The 18,099-nt window shown below is 49.9% G+C and overlaps 1 protein-coding gene across 3 annotated transcripts in view; it reads left to right on the top strand.

Annotated features, from left to right (window-relative positions):
- btbd11b (BTB (POZ) domain containing 11b) overlaps positions 1 to 18,099 on the top strand; it is a 136,943-nt gene that overhangs the window by 105,774 nt on the left and 13,070 nt on the right. For all 3 annotated transcript variants that reach the window (XM_061229562.1, XM_061229561.1, XM_061229560.1), the window contains exons 3-6: positions 6,411 to 6,615; positions 14,762 to 14,914; positions 15,327 to 15,492; positions 17,040 to 17,129. In XM_061229562.1, coding sequence (XP_061085546.1) covers positions 6,411 to 6,615; positions 14,762 to 14,914; positions 15,327 to 15,492; positions 17,040 to 17,129 — 614 coding nt within the window. The remainder of the gene's footprint in view (positions 1 to 6,410; positions 6,616 to 14,761; positions 14,915 to 15,326; positions 15,493 to 17,039; positions 17,130 to 18,099) is intronic.

The raw sequence follows: 18,099 nt of genomic DNA, 5'->3' as shown, positions 1-18,099 counted from the left end.
ACCGTGTCGAGGCTAGCACGTTGTGGTTCCTGTGTCAAGGCTAGCACGTTGCGGTTACCGTGTCGAGGCTAGCACGTTGCGGTTACCGTGTCGGGGCTAGCACGTTGTGGTTACCGTGTCGAGGTTAGCACGTTGTGGTTCCCGTGTCAAGGTTAGCACGTTGTGGTTACCGTGTTGAGGCTAGCACGTTGTGGTTACCGTGTTGAGGCTAGCACGTTGTGGTTTCCGTGTCAAGGCTAGCACGTTGTGGTTACCGTGTCGAGGCTAGCAAGTTGTGGTTTCCGTGTCAAGGTTAGCACGTTGTGGTTACTGTGTCGAGGCTAGCACGTTGTGGTTTCCGTGTCAAGGCTAGCACGTTGTGGTTACTGTGCCGAGGCTAGCACGTTGTGGTTCCCGTGTCGACGCTAGCACGTTGTGGTTTCTGTGTCGAGGCTAGCGCGTTGTGGTTCCCGTGTCAAGGCTAGCACGTTGTGGTTACTGTGCCGAGGCTAGCACGTTGTGGTTCCCGTGTCGACGCTAGCACGTTGTGGTTTCCGTGTCAAGGCTAAGTCACAGGGATACACCGAGTGATTTACCCAGGTGCGTGCCACTACAGACGAGGGACGGTTAAAGGATATTAAAGTCTGGGAGATTAAAGTTTGGGCTACAGGATCGGGGCTTGGGTCAGAAGCGAGACGCCTGCGCTCAGTCCCCGGGGCCTCTTGGAGAGCGCATTTAATCAGAAACTCCATCTTTCATCTCTTTACCGGAGCAGAGAAAAGAGATGATGTGATGGAGGCTGACACCCAGGGCAGCTGTGGGGCTGTGCACGCACTGCAGGCAGACTGCTTCTGAAGGCTTTGTACATGCTTGGCAAGTCTTAGTGATACATGCAGTATTTGCGGGTTATTATGTAGTGTTGTTTCTAGTGAGAGGTCACTTCTGTTCCTATGACAGGCTATTTTGTTTGCAGCCAATAAATGGTAAATGGTTGGCGTTTATGTAGCGCCTTTATCCAAAGCGCTGTACAATCGATGCTTCTCATTCACCCATTCGTACACACACTCACACACTCACGGCGATTGGCTGCCATGCGAGGCGCCGACCAGCTCGTCAGGAGCGTTTGGGGGTTAGGTGTCTTGCTCAGGGACACTTCGACACAGCCCGGGCGGGGGATCGAACCGGCAACCCTCCGACTGCCGGACGACTGCTCTGACCGCCTGAGCCACGTCGCCCAATAAATCTGTTCTGAGATTATTCGACCAATGGTCTCCTTGTTCCTTCTATGCTTTGAATTCCTTATTTTTTATTTCTATGTACAGCACATTGAGCTGCATCACTTGCATGAAATGTGGCTCTAGAAATAAAGTGAAGAAATGAAAATCTCAATCTGAATGCAAGCCAATGGAATGTCAAACTGAGATTTCCCTTATGTTTTTGACTGCTGGGATACGTAGTCCTTCCAACAAAGCACCCGTGTTTTTCCACCGCCTGGCAAACAGTGCGACAAATGAAAATTTTCCCCAGTAAATATAGAGTTTTGTTCCCCGGACGCTGGGTGCAAGCTATGGGCAGCTGGGCAAATTGTTTCTCCTTTAAATTGCTCTACTCTCCGATTGCGGTCCGCACCAGTTGTGCTTATTAATTTGTCTGAATGGGCGAGGATGCACAAAAGGACCCCGGAGAGCCATTGCACTGCACTGGCTCTTAATGCGAAAGCAGAGGGCTGTAAAATAGACTGTGATTTAAGCACTGTGGCGAAATCTGATCTTCTTTTTTTATTTATTTTTTATTTTTTTTTATGAACGGAGACAGTCACGGTTCCGAGAGAAAGGCTGTCTCTGGCGAAGGGGGGGGCGTTGACGCTGTGAATACGCGCTGTGTGTTTGCGTGCGGTGAGGGAGGTGAGGCCGGCACGGAGGCGGCTCTCTGAGGGAGGCGGACGGCGCGTGCGCTCCGTGAAGCGGCTCAGTGTTCCAGCGCGGTCATTGTGAGCCCAGATGTCCGCTCGTCGGGGAGCTGGGAGTTATGGGCACGACTGCGCTGGGCCCCGCAGGGCTGCCGTGTGTCTGCGTCAGGAGGGGGAGCGCGCACACGCACACGCACATATGTGCAGGTACACACACACACATACACACACACACACACATATACACACACATACAGACATATGTGCACATACACACACATGTACATACATACACACACACACACACACACACAACAACAGACACATGCGCACACACGCACACGGACATATGTGCAGGTACACACACACGTACATACACACACACATACATATACACACACATACAGACATATGTGCACATATACACACACACACAGACATATGTGCAGGTACAGACACACATGTACATACACACACACACACACACACAACAACAGACACATGCGCACACACACACAGACATATGTGCAGATACACACACACGTACATACACACACACATACATATACACACACATACAGACATATGTGCACATACACACACACACACACAACAACAGACACATGCGCGCACACACACAGACATATGTGCAGGTACAGACACACATGTACATACACACACACATACATATACACACACATACAGACATATGTGCACATACACACACATGTACATGCACACACACAAACACACACACACCTACAGCCACACACACACACACACACACACACACACATACACACACGCACACAAGCAGACATATGTGCACATACACACACGTACATAGGTACACACGCACACACACACACACACACACACACACACACCTACAGCCACACACACACGCACCCATACACACGCGCACATACACACACGTACATAGGTACACACATGCACATACACATAAATCTACGCACACACGCACATACACACACACAGACGTATGTGCACATACACATGTATATACACACACGTTCACACACGCAAGGACCTGCATGCACACACACACACACACACACACACAAATGTCCATATACACACCTACACACACACACGTACACAATAACATAGTGTACGCACACACATGAACTCACATGTGCAGAACATATCCACACACACAAGCACACACATCCTCTTACACACACATGTACACACATTTGCATACATACACACATCTACGCATGCCGACAGACACACACCTACAGTATGTACACGCACGCACACACACGCACACATACACGCACACACACACACGGGTACCGTTGTGTGTGGTACCGTTTTCAGTAGCTGTCATTCATTCAAGTATCTATGTAATTAACACCTTTTTAAAAGGGGTTTTTAGAAGAAATCCATTAATTTTCTCAAATAAGCAGATTTTAACGGCTCAAAGACACTCTCCAGCGATCTGCACTCCAGTGATAAGTGTGTGTCTGCTGAATGGAGCTGACTGGCTGGAATTCTGATGAAGTGTGGAGTATTTCAGACACTCCAGAGCTGCATAATCAGTTTTTCTCTCTGGGTTTTCATGGGTTGAGGCACAGTGCAAATCGACTGCTATAAATATTGAACATTTGTGAGCTGGCATGGCAAAATGTCACTGAGGGACTCGCAATCTAAATCTGCAGGACGGAACCTGGGGCCCGGCAAGGCTGAAACCGTGGTGCCGATGAACGGCTGTGTGCGGCCAATGCGAACTCAGGCACTTGTGTATGCGGCCAGTGGGAACACAGGCACCTGTGTGGGTGACCAATGGGAACGCAGGCACCTGTGTGGGTGTGCCAGTTGGAATGCAGGCACTCTGTGTGCGACCGATGGAAATGCAGGCACTCTGTGTGCGACCAATGGTTACACAGGCAGCTGCGTGGGTGTACCAATTGGAATGCAGGCACTCTGTGTGCGACCAATGGGAACACAGGTACAGTCTATGGCCGGCGAGAACACGTGCACCATCTGTTTGGCCAACTAAAACAGAGGCACGGTCTGGGGTGGCCAATGGGAACGAGGGCACGGTCTAGGTGGCCAATGGCAACACGGGCGCTGTGTGGGTGGCCAATGAGAACACAGACGGGCGGCGTGAGCGCGTTCAGAGACGCAACAGGCTGCTTCTGAGGCACTAGGTTGGGGGGCAGAGTGGCCTTCAATTCCTGACGGAAGACCGCTGTCAGGAGGTGTGCGTTTATCACAGTTTTAAATTGCCCTGGCTTCTCAGCCGACAAACAGACGCAGTTGTGTTTCCCCGCGCGCTCGTAAATGTGAAATAAAGTGGGAAATGTGCAGCTGCTCAGGTGCTGGTTTTTTGGGGACGGCGGGCGCGACGTCTCCTCCAGGGCCCTGTGACGGCGGGAGACGCGCGGGCCCTCTCGACACGTGCAGGCTGGCCCCCGCGGGACCCCCCCTGAATGGGAGTCCTGCGTCCGCCCGACTGGAAGCCTGCTGTGATTCATGCTTTCACTCCGACTTCGGGATGACGGCGTCTTGATTTCCTCCTCTCTCCCCCCCCTCGGCTCTGACACGCTCGCTGTGAGGTGGGAGGTCGCGGGGAGAAACACAGGCGCGCACACACACACACACACACACACACTTACACACACACACACACACATGCACTCTCACACTATCTGTCTCTCTCTCACGCACTCACACACACTATCTCTCTCAACCTTACTCACACACACATGCATGCGCACACACACACATACTTGCACTCTCTCTCTCTCTCTCTCACAGACACACACACACACACACACACACTCTCTCTCTTACACACAGGTGCACATGCACATGCACACACACACACACACACACTCACACACTCACTCACACATACACACCACACTAACACACACACACACACTCACTCACACACATACACACCACACTAACACACACTCTCACACACACACACACACACACACACACACACACACACACACTCTCTCTCTTACACACAGGTGCACATGCACACACACACTCACACACTCACTCACACACATACACACCACACTAACACACACACACTCACACACTCACTCACACACATACACACCACACTAACACACACTCTCACACACACACACACACTAACACACACTCTGAGTGCCTTTGTTGAGAAAATGACAGAATTTGAGCTCTCCAGGCCGTGGGCCCTGTGTCTCCGTGGCGACGTTCTCATTATATGAGTTTGTGAAAATGTGTTTTGGTTTTTTTTTCTGCGGAGATGCCGCTGTCACTGCCGTAATGAAATATGAGTTCTGTTTCCGTCTGATGTTCAAGCCCCTCGGATATTGTGCAAGCAGCTTCTTGTGGAGGAAATCAAACCAAACGAATAAAATGACGCATAATACGTTCGCCAGTCTCTGCTGTCAGACGGCCTGACCGGGGGGCTTTTCAGTGGGGATCTGTCTGCCCGACCTCCCCTTCCTGTAAACGATCCATGTTCTCAGACCTCATCAGCACGGTGCCGGGGGGGGGGGGGTGTTTACACTGAGTCCAATCCGACCCGAAAGGCTGCGCAAATGAAGTGCTGAAACACAACACCCTGTGTCGCCAGGACAGGGGGAAACGGGTGACTCGCGTAGAGGTTCCGTACGTTTCCGAGACGGCACGAGACCCAGGCTCTGGGGACGGTGTGAGTGCGCGGTGTGTATCTGCACTTTGGAATGGGTGAGCGACGTCCTAGACGTGCGTGCAAGAACGTTACCTGACGTTAGCCGGCATATTCTGCCTTTTTTCTGTTCGCTAATTGTTGGCTAATGAAAAGGTGGGGCAAGGCGAACTAAAATGGCTGCCGGAATATTTGTTCTTGACTTCCTGGGAAAACAGCGAGCATTGTCAGACCCGAGTTGTGTCGTTACATTAAAAAGCCGTTGGTGGCGAACTAAGTGGAATGTTCATTTAAAATCATTCAGCAGTAACAGTTTGATGCAAACATAGTTTACAAACATGTGACTGAGCAGGTGTGTTGTGACTGTGCAGGTGTGTAGTGACTGTGCAGGTGTGTTGTGGCTGTATAAGTATGTTGTGGCTGTGTACGTTTGTTATGGCTGTATAAGTGTGTTCTGGCTGTACAGGTGTGTTGTGGCTGTGCAGTTGTGTTGTGGCTGTACAGGTGTGTTGTGGCTGTATAAGTATGTTGTGGCTGTGTACGTTTGTTATGGCTGTATAAGTGTGTTCTGGCTGTACAGGTGTGTTGTGGCTGTGCAGTTGTGTTGTGACTGAACAGGTGTGTTGTGACTGAACAGGTGTGTTGTGGCGGTGCAGGTGTGTTGTGGCTGTATAAGTATGTTGTGGCTGTGTACGTTTGTTATGGCTGTATAAGTGTGTTCTGGCTGTACACGTATGCTGTGGCTGTGTACGTTTGTTATGGCTGTATAAGTGTGTTGTGGCTGTACAGGTGTGTTGTGACTAAACAGGCATGTTGTGGCTGTGCAGGTGTGTGACGCGTGTCCCGTTGTCCCCGCAGGCGACCTGGTGTCCCGGGCCATGCATCACCTGCAGCCGCTGCACGTTAAGAACCACAGCAACGGCACGCCGCAGCACCAGAAGCCCGTGTCCGTGCACTGGGAGCCCGAGGCCCTCTACACACTCTGCTACTTCATGCACTGCCCCCAGATGGAGTGGGAGAACCCCAACGTGGAGCCGTCCAAGGTCACGCTGCAGACCGAGAGGTAGCTAACCGCCCCCCCGCCGAACGCCTGCCCCAAAATGCCCCCACCCCCCCCCCCCCCCCCGAAATGCCCTGCCCCGAAACCCCCTGCCCAAAAGGCCTGTCCCTGGCCAATGAAAACCTGTTCCAGTTTTCAACTCAATTTTGTGATGCAAATCATAGAGTTACAGCGGTTGAATTGATTTTGAAAAGCCATTGTCTCTATATCCTTTTACAAGGCTACTAGGATCGCTAGTTTCTTGTGCTTTGGAGATGTAACGGTGACCTGCAGTCTACACAAGTTAAACTCTCTCAGTGAAATAACGTTTTTAGGAATCCCTCGACCTCCCCCCCCCCCCCACTCACACAGTCGGCTCCTCTGTCCCTCCACCTGTCAGCGGCACGAACTGCCGCGACCCCGCGCGTCCTGCCTGCGTGACCTTTGACCCTTGACCCCCGCGCCTCAGGTAGAGGGAGGGAGGGGGGGGTAAGGCGGTACCGGGGTCGTTATCGTAGGAGCCGGACACTGTCCAGACGCTCGGTTCATTCCTGGCCTCTCCCGGGCCGTCATCTGTCACGTCCTGCTAATCTGGCAGAGGAAGCCAGGGGAAGGACAAACGCAGGTCACATTTGTTTAGCCGTGCTGTCCGTCTCACCGCCGCCTTGCCGCTCCTGCAGAGGGTCTGAATGAGTGATTCATCATGGCTGCCTGCTGCGTGCAATAGGGGAGGTGGTACGTTAAATGGTACGTCTGCCAAATGTCAATAATGTAATGTAATGGTTCGATCCCCGGTGTAGCCACAGTAAGATCCGCGCAGCTGTTGGGCCCTGGAGCAAGGCCGTTAACCCCCGCATTGCTCCATGGGGATTGTCCCCTGCTTAGTCTAATCAACTGGAAGTTACTTTGGATGAAAGTGTCAGCTAAATAACACATTATTATTATTAAGTGACATATAAAGCCTTGGTGGTGAGAGTCCTCCAGTCCCCACATGCACAGGGCAGTGTGGTCCTCACTTTCTGCTCTGAGTGTTCAGCTCCTGTCTTTCCCTGTCCTCCTACTTTTCTGTAAAGCATCTTTGTGAGACCGTTCCAGTACAAAAGGGCTGAAGTGGACCGGATTGAATTACGAAAGACAGCCCTGCACCGGCACACTCTGGCCTGCAGGTGTCACTGCGCTTTATGAGCGCAGTCCCAGCGGACAGGCTGAGGAATGCAGACGTGGAACAGGCTGTTTTTCTTCCTGGAGCCGGGCTGTCGGACGTGTTCCGGTGTGCCCATGACTGAAGGGCGGGGGTCAGAGGTGGGACAGGGCCCAGCAAGTGGGGCTGATGCGCTCCTGGGCCGTTTCTCAGGCTGATAACTGCCACATTAAACACGTAACACGTAGGGAAGCGGGGCGGCCTGTAGCCTAGAGTCTAGTGCCTAAGGTACATGACTGGGACTGGGAAGGTCGGTGGTTCGAGCCCCGGTGTAGCGACAGTAAGATCCGCACAGCCGTCGGGCCCTTGAGCGAGGCCCTTAGCCCCACATTGCTCTGGGGGGGGATTGTCCCCTGCTTACTCTAATCAACTGCAGGTCGCTGTGGATAAAAGCGTCAGCTGAATGACACATTGTACACTATTATAGGTGTGTAGAGGAATGTGTTACGGGCGGTGCTGTAAAGGCTCGGTGCTGATTGGCTGGCTCGCTGACCTGAGAGGCGGCACTGGCCCTGGTGTGCTGTGCTGGACTGATGACGCCCACATAGCCCAGGGCTGCCACTCACACGATGCCAGATTCAGCTCTGTTATTTTATTCATCAATAATTCACCGGCACAGCGCAGTGAGAGACACTGCACTGCTTTGAGTTCACCAGTCGAATTTTTTTTTCATTCATCACGCCGTGTCAGGACATAAGGGAGTTTAAGAAAAAAAAAATCAACAACAGAAACAAACAAAAAAAAAAAGAAAAACAATGATGTGATATGATGTGTAATGATGTATTTTTAGGCTCCGCGTTTGTTGTGCTTCGCTCACTTCGTGTTGTTTTGGGTCCCTCGATTTCAGACGGCGTTTCTGAAAGCCACAAGCAAACACACCCTCGGAGCTCAGTCTAATTACCGTTTCCCCGGTGACAGAGTTCAGTCTGCATAATTTATACCTGTTTATGTCTACAAATCAGTTTGCATGACTGCAGGCTTCCGTACTTCCATACATTTCAGTGCAGAGTGTAGTGCTCTTCTTCAGGGGAAAAGGCCATTTTTTGTTCACAGGAAATGAGAGGAAACCGTGCTACATGCTACAAATCGCAACAAAGATGTGAAAGATCTCCAAGTCCCAAGAAAAAGGCCACTGAATTTTAATCCGTTTTTTCTGTGTGTTTTTTTATTTATTTTTTTTGGTCATATTACTTAACTCAATCCTCAGTTGGTCTTGAAACGACAGACTAAAACCAGAAAAGATTTTTCAAAAACTCTCATTGCACAAATATATTGTATTTGGCAGCCATGTCCAAATAAACACCATCTCCTGTGTGCATTTTCAGGTTTTCAACTGCTCCTTCTGGGCTGACGTAGTGATGTCGTGCAGCAGAGAGATCTGACACATAAACGGTGGTTGAAGCTATTGAAGTGCCTTCAGGACCACTGTCAGTTTGTGCTGTGGGGACTTGCGGTATTTTTAGCACAATGATACCTTTTTCCCCACTTTCCAACCTGTTAGCGCTGCGGCCCGTTAGAATTAGCATCACAGGCTGTTGCTGCAGATTGCCCTGCTGCCATACCTGCAGTACAGGGCAAATGGTTAATGGTAAAGGGCTGGCATTTATATAGCGCCTTTATCCAAGGCGCTGTACAATTGATGCTTCGCATTCACCCATTTATATACACACTCGCACACCGACGGTGACTGGCTGCCGTGCAAGGCGCCGACCAGCTCGTCAGGAGCATTCGGGGGTTAGGCGTCTTGCTCAGGGACATGAACCGGTAACCCCCCGACTGCCAGAAAGCTCTTTCTGCCTGAGCCATGTCACAGTGTGTATCATATTTACACAGTAGATACAATCCATCTTGTGCTTACATTGAATCCTTTTCTATCAATAGTATTTATATTGTGTGTTATTCGTCCGATATTGTTTTGCCACAACAAACATTTCTTTGTTAATTCCCCTAAGGTCAGGAAAGACAGGCACTGTAAAGCAAAGAGTGGAGAATTAACCGGTGAAAAAGCAAAGGACAGCATGGGTTGGTCCAGGCCCGTACGGAATGGCTATATCTCTAGAGAAGACCCAGATACCTCGTCTTACTTGTGTGCAGCTAAAAATAAAAAAAAACAACAACCTGTGAATAAGTCCTGAGATGGGAAAGTAGTTATTAGCACATTTGTACCATAAATGTTCTCACAGGGCACATAATGGATAACAGGCCAGCAGCCATTACGGGGCTAAAAGCCCATATAAACGCCTGATGGAGGTTGGTCACCTTCAATTTCACGCAATGGTTTGGCCTGGAGTCATTTTCTGTCTGTTGTTGAGTGAAGGCCTTATGTTAGCAGGCTAAAAGAGCATGCATTTTCACCTGCAGCAGTGGTAGACGCGTTGTAGCGGATAGTGACCGTGCTATTATTAATTCTGTCAGATATCTACTGTTTAGGTTATGGCCTTAATGAAAGAAAGGGTGCAGTTGGTTATGGAGAACTTATTTAAAGGTACAGTAGGTGAGACATTTGTGTTAAAACATTGCTGCAAGACCATTGTAAATCCCTTCCCATCATTGAAAAAGGGCTCACTGACGTGTTGACTCACCCTCTGGCCGTGCTTATAGTGCTTAAATTCGGGTTTCAAAATATGCAGTTGACGGTCCGGCACTCTGAACCAAGACATCGTACAGCTGTACAATAATTCAAGCTCATTGGTTGAAAATGTGTTGTAATTGCCACAGCCAATGGCGTTTCAACGTCGGCATGTTCACAGAGAAGGGGGAGGGATAAACAGTGTTGTGCTTTGAGGGTGTTTGTTGCTGCAATTCAATTCTTGACCGTCCAAAATTACCTATTGTACCTTTAAGGTCCACACAATATGATTGTTTGTTTCTGAGAATGCTGTCTGTTCTCCCTTCCGCAAAGATCAAATGAAACATTAATGGGCCAGTTCAAAATCATGCTGATACCATAATGCAGACGTAGCCTCTATGTGACCCTCCTCCTGCAGAGTTTCAAAGAGACCCCAGAACTCAAATCTATTCATGGGGTGTCAGGGCCTGCCATTTTAAGTTCTCCATTTGCTTGCCAATCCGTGATATTCGATCCAAATCATCAGCTCGTCCTATCGTCTTTGTAGAATCGGTTGATGAGGCCAGCCAGTTGCAATTTACACCCATCACATCAGTTTCGATAAGCAGGAGTGCATTTCCATCTTGTTCAATAGCCGAGCTACCCACCTACTTCGTAAGAAAGAGGCTAAAACCCATGAATCTTTTGGTAATAATATCATGGTGCAGAGAGACGCCTTGTCACGGACCCCTCCCCCCTTCCACACCAAAATTCGGAATCACCCAATCAGAGCAAGCATCCTCAATACCGGGTAAGGTATTTAAGATGGCCGCTGGCCAACAGGTTTCTGTCGACTGACCTCAATGAATTTGGCAATTTAAATATTTTCTATTTAGGGGTTCTGGTTTTCAGTATTCAGAGTGGTGAACATTTTAACAAGGACATTGACTGATGGAACTGCTGCATTCAGGAAGTAAATCTCTTTTTAATTAATCCTCACTTGCCCGACACTCCACTTACCGGGAAACAGAATTTTGTATTCTTTATCTGCATAATCTGCCATTGTTGTCCCGTCAAACGGTATTATTTTATGTTTGCTCTGTCTTATGCATATTCAGCTTGTTAAATAAATGTTGAATAACGGTTGTTACCGTAGTAAATGCCTCGAGTGCTTTTTGGGAATATTTGCCGGTACAGAAATGTGTTTGTGAAACCTTCACTGCAGTGGGTACCAAATTATTTTAAAACCCAGCCTTCAGCAAGAGAGATGACGACCCCGCACGAAAGCTCGTCTTCGTAATGTATGTTAAATTTCAAAAAGGTTACCGCGTGCGCTTGTGTAACTCAGCGTTTTTTGTTCCGCATCTATAATTACGCATAATGGCCTGGGTTGAGCCATTAAGTGCCTGATCTTAATGGGGTTCAGTAACGGCCCAGCTGTGGCGTGTGAAAGCGCGCTGCGTGTGCGTGGACGTGCTCTCTTCGCGAGCGCGTGTCGGGCGTGTCGGCTGATTTCGGCGGTCGCGTTTGAGGGTGCGCGACCGCAGGCTGCGGCGGGATGGGCGCTGAGGCGGTATCCTGGTGACCTGTCGGCGGACGTGCCGGGGGCTGGCTGCGGCCTCGCTCCCTCTCGGAGTCGTGCGTAACCGTCGCGGCTGTGCCTGTTTGCAGAAGAGCACTGACTGCGGCCTGTGTATGAAACGTACCACGCCGAGTTACTGCAGTGTGGTATGTACTACACCGAGGCACTGCAGTGTGATATGTACTACACCGAGGCACTGCAGTGTGATATGTACTACACCGAGGCACTGCAGTGTGATATGTACTACACAGAGGCACTGCAGTGTGATATGTACTACTCAGGGCTTTGTTGCAGTGTGATATGTACGACACAGAGGCACTGCAGTGTGATATGTACTACACAGAGGCACTGCAGTGTGATATGTACTACACAGAGGCACTGCAGTGTGACATGTATGACACAGAGTCACTGCAGTGTGATATGTACAACACAGAGGCACTGCATTGTGATATGTACTACACAGAGGCACTGCATTGTGATATGTACTACACCGAGGCACTGCAGTGTGATATGTACTACACCGAGGCACTGCAGTGTGATATGTACTACACAGAGGCACTGCAGTGTGATATGTACTACACCGAGGCACTGCAGTGTGATATGTACTACACCGAGGCACTGCAGTGTGATATGTACTACACAGAGGCACTGCAGTGTGATATGTACTACTCAGGGCTTTGTTGCAGTGTGATATGTACGACACAGAGGCACTGCAGTGTGATATGTACTACACAGAGGCACTGCAGTGTGATATGTACTACACAGAGGCACTGCAGTGTGACATGTATGACACAGAGTCACTGCAGTGTGATATGTACAACACAGAGGCACTGCATTGTGATATGTACTACACAGAGGCACTGCATTGTGATATGTACAGCACAGAGTCACTGCAGTGTGATATGTACGACACAGAGGCACTGCAGTGTGATATGTACTACACAGAGGCACTGCAGTGTGATATGTACTACACAGAGTCTCTGCAGTGTGGTATGTACTACACAGAGACACTGCAGTATGATATGTACAGCACAGAGCTGTGCTGCAGTGTGAGATAGTAATTACCCATAGTAATCTGCAGTGTGAGATGTCGTACCCACAGTAATCTGCAGTGTGAGATGTCGTACCCACGGTAATCTGCAGTGTGAGATGTCGTACCCATCGTAATCTGCAGTGTGAGATGTCGTACCCACGGTAATCTGCAGTGTGAGATGTCGTACCCACAGTAATCTGCAGTGTGAGATGTCGTACCCACGGTAATCTGCAGTGTGAGATGTCGTACCCATCGTAATCTGCAGTGTGAGATGTCGTACCCACGGTAATCTGCAGTGTGAGATGTCGTACCCACGGTAATCTGCAGTGTGAGATGTCGTACCCACGGTAATCTGCAGTGTGAGATGTCGTAGCCACGGTAATCTGCAGTGTGAGATGTCGTACCCACAGTAATCTGCAGTGTGAGATGTCGTACCCACAATAATCTGCAGTGTGAGATGTCGTACCCACAGTAATCTGCAGTGTGAGATGTCGTACCCATCGTAATCTGCAGTGTGAGATGTCGTACCCACAGTAATCTGCAGTGTGAGATGTCGTACCCACTGTAATCTGCAGTGTGAGATGTCGTACCCACAGTAATCTGCAGTGTGAGATGTCGTAGCCACAGTAATCTGCAGTGTGAGATGTCGTACCCACCGTAATATGCAGTGTGAGATGTCGTACCCACAGTAATATGCAGTGTGAGATGTCGTACCCACAATAATCTGCAGTGTGAGATGTCGTAGCCACAGTAATCTGCAGTGTGAGATGTCGTAGCCACAGTAATCTGCAGTGTGAGATGTCGTACCCACAGTAATCTGCAGTGTGAGATGTCGTACCCACCGTAATCTGCAGTGTGAGATGTTGTACCCATAGTAATCTGCAGTGTGAGATGTCGTACCCACAGTAATCTGCAGTGTGAGATGTCGTACCCACAGTAATCTGCAGTGTGAGATGTCGTACCCACAATAATCTGCAGTGTGAGATGTCGTAGCCACAGTAATCTGCAGTGTGAGATGTCGTAGCCACAGTAATCTGCAGTGTGAGATGTCGTACCCACTGTAATCTGCAGTGTGAGATGTCGTACCCACAGTAATCTGCAGTGTGAGATGTCGTAGCCACAGTAATCTGCAGTGTGAGATGTCGTACCCACCGTAATCTGCAGTGTGAGATGTCGTACCCACAGTAATCTGCAGTGTGAGATGTCGTACCCACAATAATCTGCAGTGTGAGATGTCGTAGCCACAGTAATATGCAGTGTGAGATGTCGTAGCCACAGTAATCTGCAGTGTGAGATGTCGTACCCACAGTAATCTGCAGTGTGAGATGTCGTACCCACCGTAATCTGCAGTGTGAGATGTTGTACCCATAGTAATCTGCAGTGTGAGATGTCGTACCCACAGTAATCTGCAGTATGAGATGTCGTACCCACAGTAATCTGCAGTGTGAGATGTCGTACCCACCGTAATCTGCAGTGTGAGATGTTGTACCCATAGTAATCTGCAGTGTGAGATGTCGTACCCACAGTAATCTGCAGTATGAGATGTCGTACCCACAGTAATCTGCAGTGTGAGATGTCGTACCCACAGTAATGCAGTGTGAGATGTCGTACCCACAGTAATCTGCAGTGTGAGATGTCGTACCCACAGTAATCTGCAGTGTGAGATGTCGTACCCACAGTAATGCAGTGTGAGATGTCGTACCCACAGTAATGCAGTGTGAGATGTCGTACCCACAGTAATGCAGTGTGCCGGAGCGTGGCTAAGTGCAGCAGAGGTCCAGCTCATGACGGTGTCTCCCCCTGCAGGCCCTTCGTGGTGCTGCCGCCGCTGATGGAGTGGATCCGCGTGTCGGCGGCTCACGCCGAGCACCGGCGCAGTTTCTCGGTGGACAGCGACGACGTGCGGCAGGCGGCCCGCCTGCTCCTCCCGGGGGTGGACTGTGAGCCCCGCCAGCTGAGGTACGCCCCCCCCCCCCCCCCCCTCTTTCCTCTGCCCCCGGACCGAAATCCTGCGCGTTCAGCACTGAGGCGCCCTGTCGTTCTACACCCGTCAGCACAGATGAGTGCTGCCTTGGGGGCTTTGAAACTGTCATCATAAAATGGCATCATGTAAGATGCATGATGGCTCGGTAATATTTCAAATGTGATTATTATTACTTTTAGTCTTAGTTTATCAGTGTATATTTTTTATATTTAGTGAGTATTAGTATTACGTTCTTATTTTATTATATTATGCTGTATAATTATTGTTTTGTATTACATTCATTCTTTAAACTCACTATCTAGTGGCCACCTCAGATGGTGGTCAGACCAGTTGCTCCTCACTGATTGGTGGGAGGGTGTATGACTGCTTCTCTGATTGGTCCTGCAGGACAGATGACTGCTTCTGCGCTTCACGGAAGCTGGACGCCGCATCCACTGAGGCCAAGTTCCTGCAGGACCTGGGGTTCCGCATGCTGAACTGCGGCCGCACCGACCTGGTGAAGCAGGCCGTCAGTCTGCTGGGGCCCGACGGCATCAACAGTATGAGTGAACAGGTCAGATCACATCTACTGCTGACATCACTCAGCTACTCACATCTACTGCTCACATCTCTCAGCTACTCACATCTACTGCTGACATCACTCAGCTACTCACATCTACTGCTCATATCTACTGCTGACATCACTCAGCTACTCACATCTACTGCTCACATCTCTCAGCTACTCACATCTACTGCTCATATCTACTGCTGACATCACTCAGCTACTCACATCTACTGTTGACCTCACTCAGATATTCACATCTATTGCTGACATCACTCAGCTCCTCACATCTACTGCTGACATGTCTCAGCTACTCACATCTACTGTTCATATTTACTACTGACATTGCTCAGTTACTCATATCTACTGTTGACATCACTGAGCTACTCACATCTACTGCTCACATCTCTCAGCTACTCACATCTACTGATCATAGCTACTGCTGACATCACTCAGCTTCTAACATCTACTGCTCACATCTCTCAGCTACTCACATCTACTGCTGACATCACTCAGCTCCTCACATCTACTGCTGACATGTCTCAGCTACTCACATCTACTGCTGACATCACTGAGCTACTCACATCTACTGTTCATATTTACTACTGACATTGCTCAGTTACCCATATCTACTGTTGACATCACTGAGCTACTCACATCTACTGCTCACATCTACTGCTCACATCCTTCAGCTACTCATATCTACTGCTGACATCACTCAGCTACTCACATCTACTGCTGACATCACTCAGCTACTCACATCTACTGCTCATATCTACTGCTGACATCACTCAGCTACTCACATCTACTGCTGACATCACTCAGCTACTCACATCGACTGCTCATATCTACTGCTGACATCACTACTTTACAACATTATCTTATAACCGGAGAGTTTCATCTCCCTGCGTGGGCTTGAGCCGGGATTGACTGTGTGGCCTCAGTAAGTGAGAATATTAGCTGCTGCTGTAAGTGCTGTCGAGCAGTGCAGATGGAGCGTAATCAGATTTTCAGTGGGAGCCCGGCGACGGCGCGGTGAGCGCGGTTAGCGGTTAGCGCAGTTAGCCCCGGGGGCTGTTGCAGTGCAGCGGAGGTTTGCACGGTCTGCCTTCAATATCAACACTGAACCTGGCCGTCAGCCTGAGCAGCGCACGCAGTCCTCTGGCCTGCCCAGCCACCGCTGGCAGCTTCCGGCATCTTCCAGCTGCTTTAGCGTATTTATTCTCTGTGGGCAAGTGCCATGTTCTATACTCCTGACAGTACACCTGAGGGGAGATTTACACGCCGGGGGAAAAAAAAGAAACTGAATTCCCTCAGTAAACCGGGCTTGTACCTGCAGTGAGGGAGAGGGATTTAACCGAAGCGCAGACAACTCCTGGAGACGTGCAGCGGGGAGGCACCGCGGCGACGTCCTTGAGCGAGATTTAACCGCCCCGCCGGCCTCTTCGTCGGCCGCGTCCGCGAGAGAGATCGAGCGCGTGGCCGGGGGGGGGGGGAGCGGGGTGCCGGTCCGCCGCGCGTCGCCCCGGTGACCTTGCGTTGTCTGTGCCGTTGCCTAGGGGATGACCCCGCTCATGTACGCGTGCGTGCGGGGAGACGAGGCCATGGTGCAGATGCTTCTGGACGCCGGAGCCGACATCAACAGCGAGGTCAGTGACGGGGCGGGGCGCGAGGGGGCCAGCCCCCCCCGTAACTCATCCGGTATTTGGGGCATGTCTCTGTACAGGGTCTCAGACACGAATCTCTCCACCAACCTCCCCCCCTCCCCTCCCTGGCTGTCGGGCCCAAACCCTCTGCAAGGACACCCCTCAGCGAACAACGCAAAAGCAGCGCCGCTCGCAACGATAGCCGTAAGGTTATTTCAAGTTATAAGCGAAAAACAACGTTCGATGTAAATGGAGGGAAAATTACCCCGCGCAGAAACGAAACGAAACCGGACGAAAGTATAAATTAAACATTAAAAGAGGGAGCGGCCCTTGGGGAAATAAACTGTGGAGCGGTATATGGGGAAAAAAATATTGCCAGGATGTTATCAGCTCTTCACAAGTGTACATAATGCCTCTTTTGGATTTTAGAATGTCTTTCTGAATGCATTGCTGAAATGTATTTTGTAACACACATTATTATATTTTCGAAGAAGGCCATTTCCCGTATATTGTAGCACATTCCATTTCTGTAAGGTGCAGATATAATAGTCGCACATTCAGAACCCCAGAGCTTTACACTGAAGGACACTGACGGCCCCGAGGGAGCTTGGTTGGAGAGGTTCATGTCCCAGGCTCAGATCAGTAACCTGTTGGAACTGTACTGTGTGTGTAATGTGTGTAATGTGGCTCATTGGTCCTTGTGTCGCAGCGCGAACGTTGCGCTAACGTCGCGCTCTCACCGTGCGAACGTTGCGCTAACGTTGCCTGTGGAAGCCGAGGAGTGACTCCCTGACAGCACCACCTCCCGTTATGACAGCTATTGTCCTTATCACTGGGCTTCTTAAAGTCGCCTTCTAGATACATTTGGACGCGTTTAAATACCAATCCCCCCAGCGTAATGAGATCATATGAATATAACTGACATTTAAAATCAATGTGATTCACTTAGCGGTAACCATCTGAGTCATATTTC

This window comes from Conger conger, chromosome 19 (genome assembly GCF_963514075.1).
Source record: "Conger conger chromosome 19, fConCon1.1, whole genome shotgun sequence".
Classification (NCBI taxonomy): domain Eukaryota; kingdom Metazoa; phylum Chordata; class Actinopteri; order Anguilliformes; family Congridae; genus Conger; species Conger conger.
This window is presented reverse-complemented; position numbering and strand designations above follow the sequence as displayed.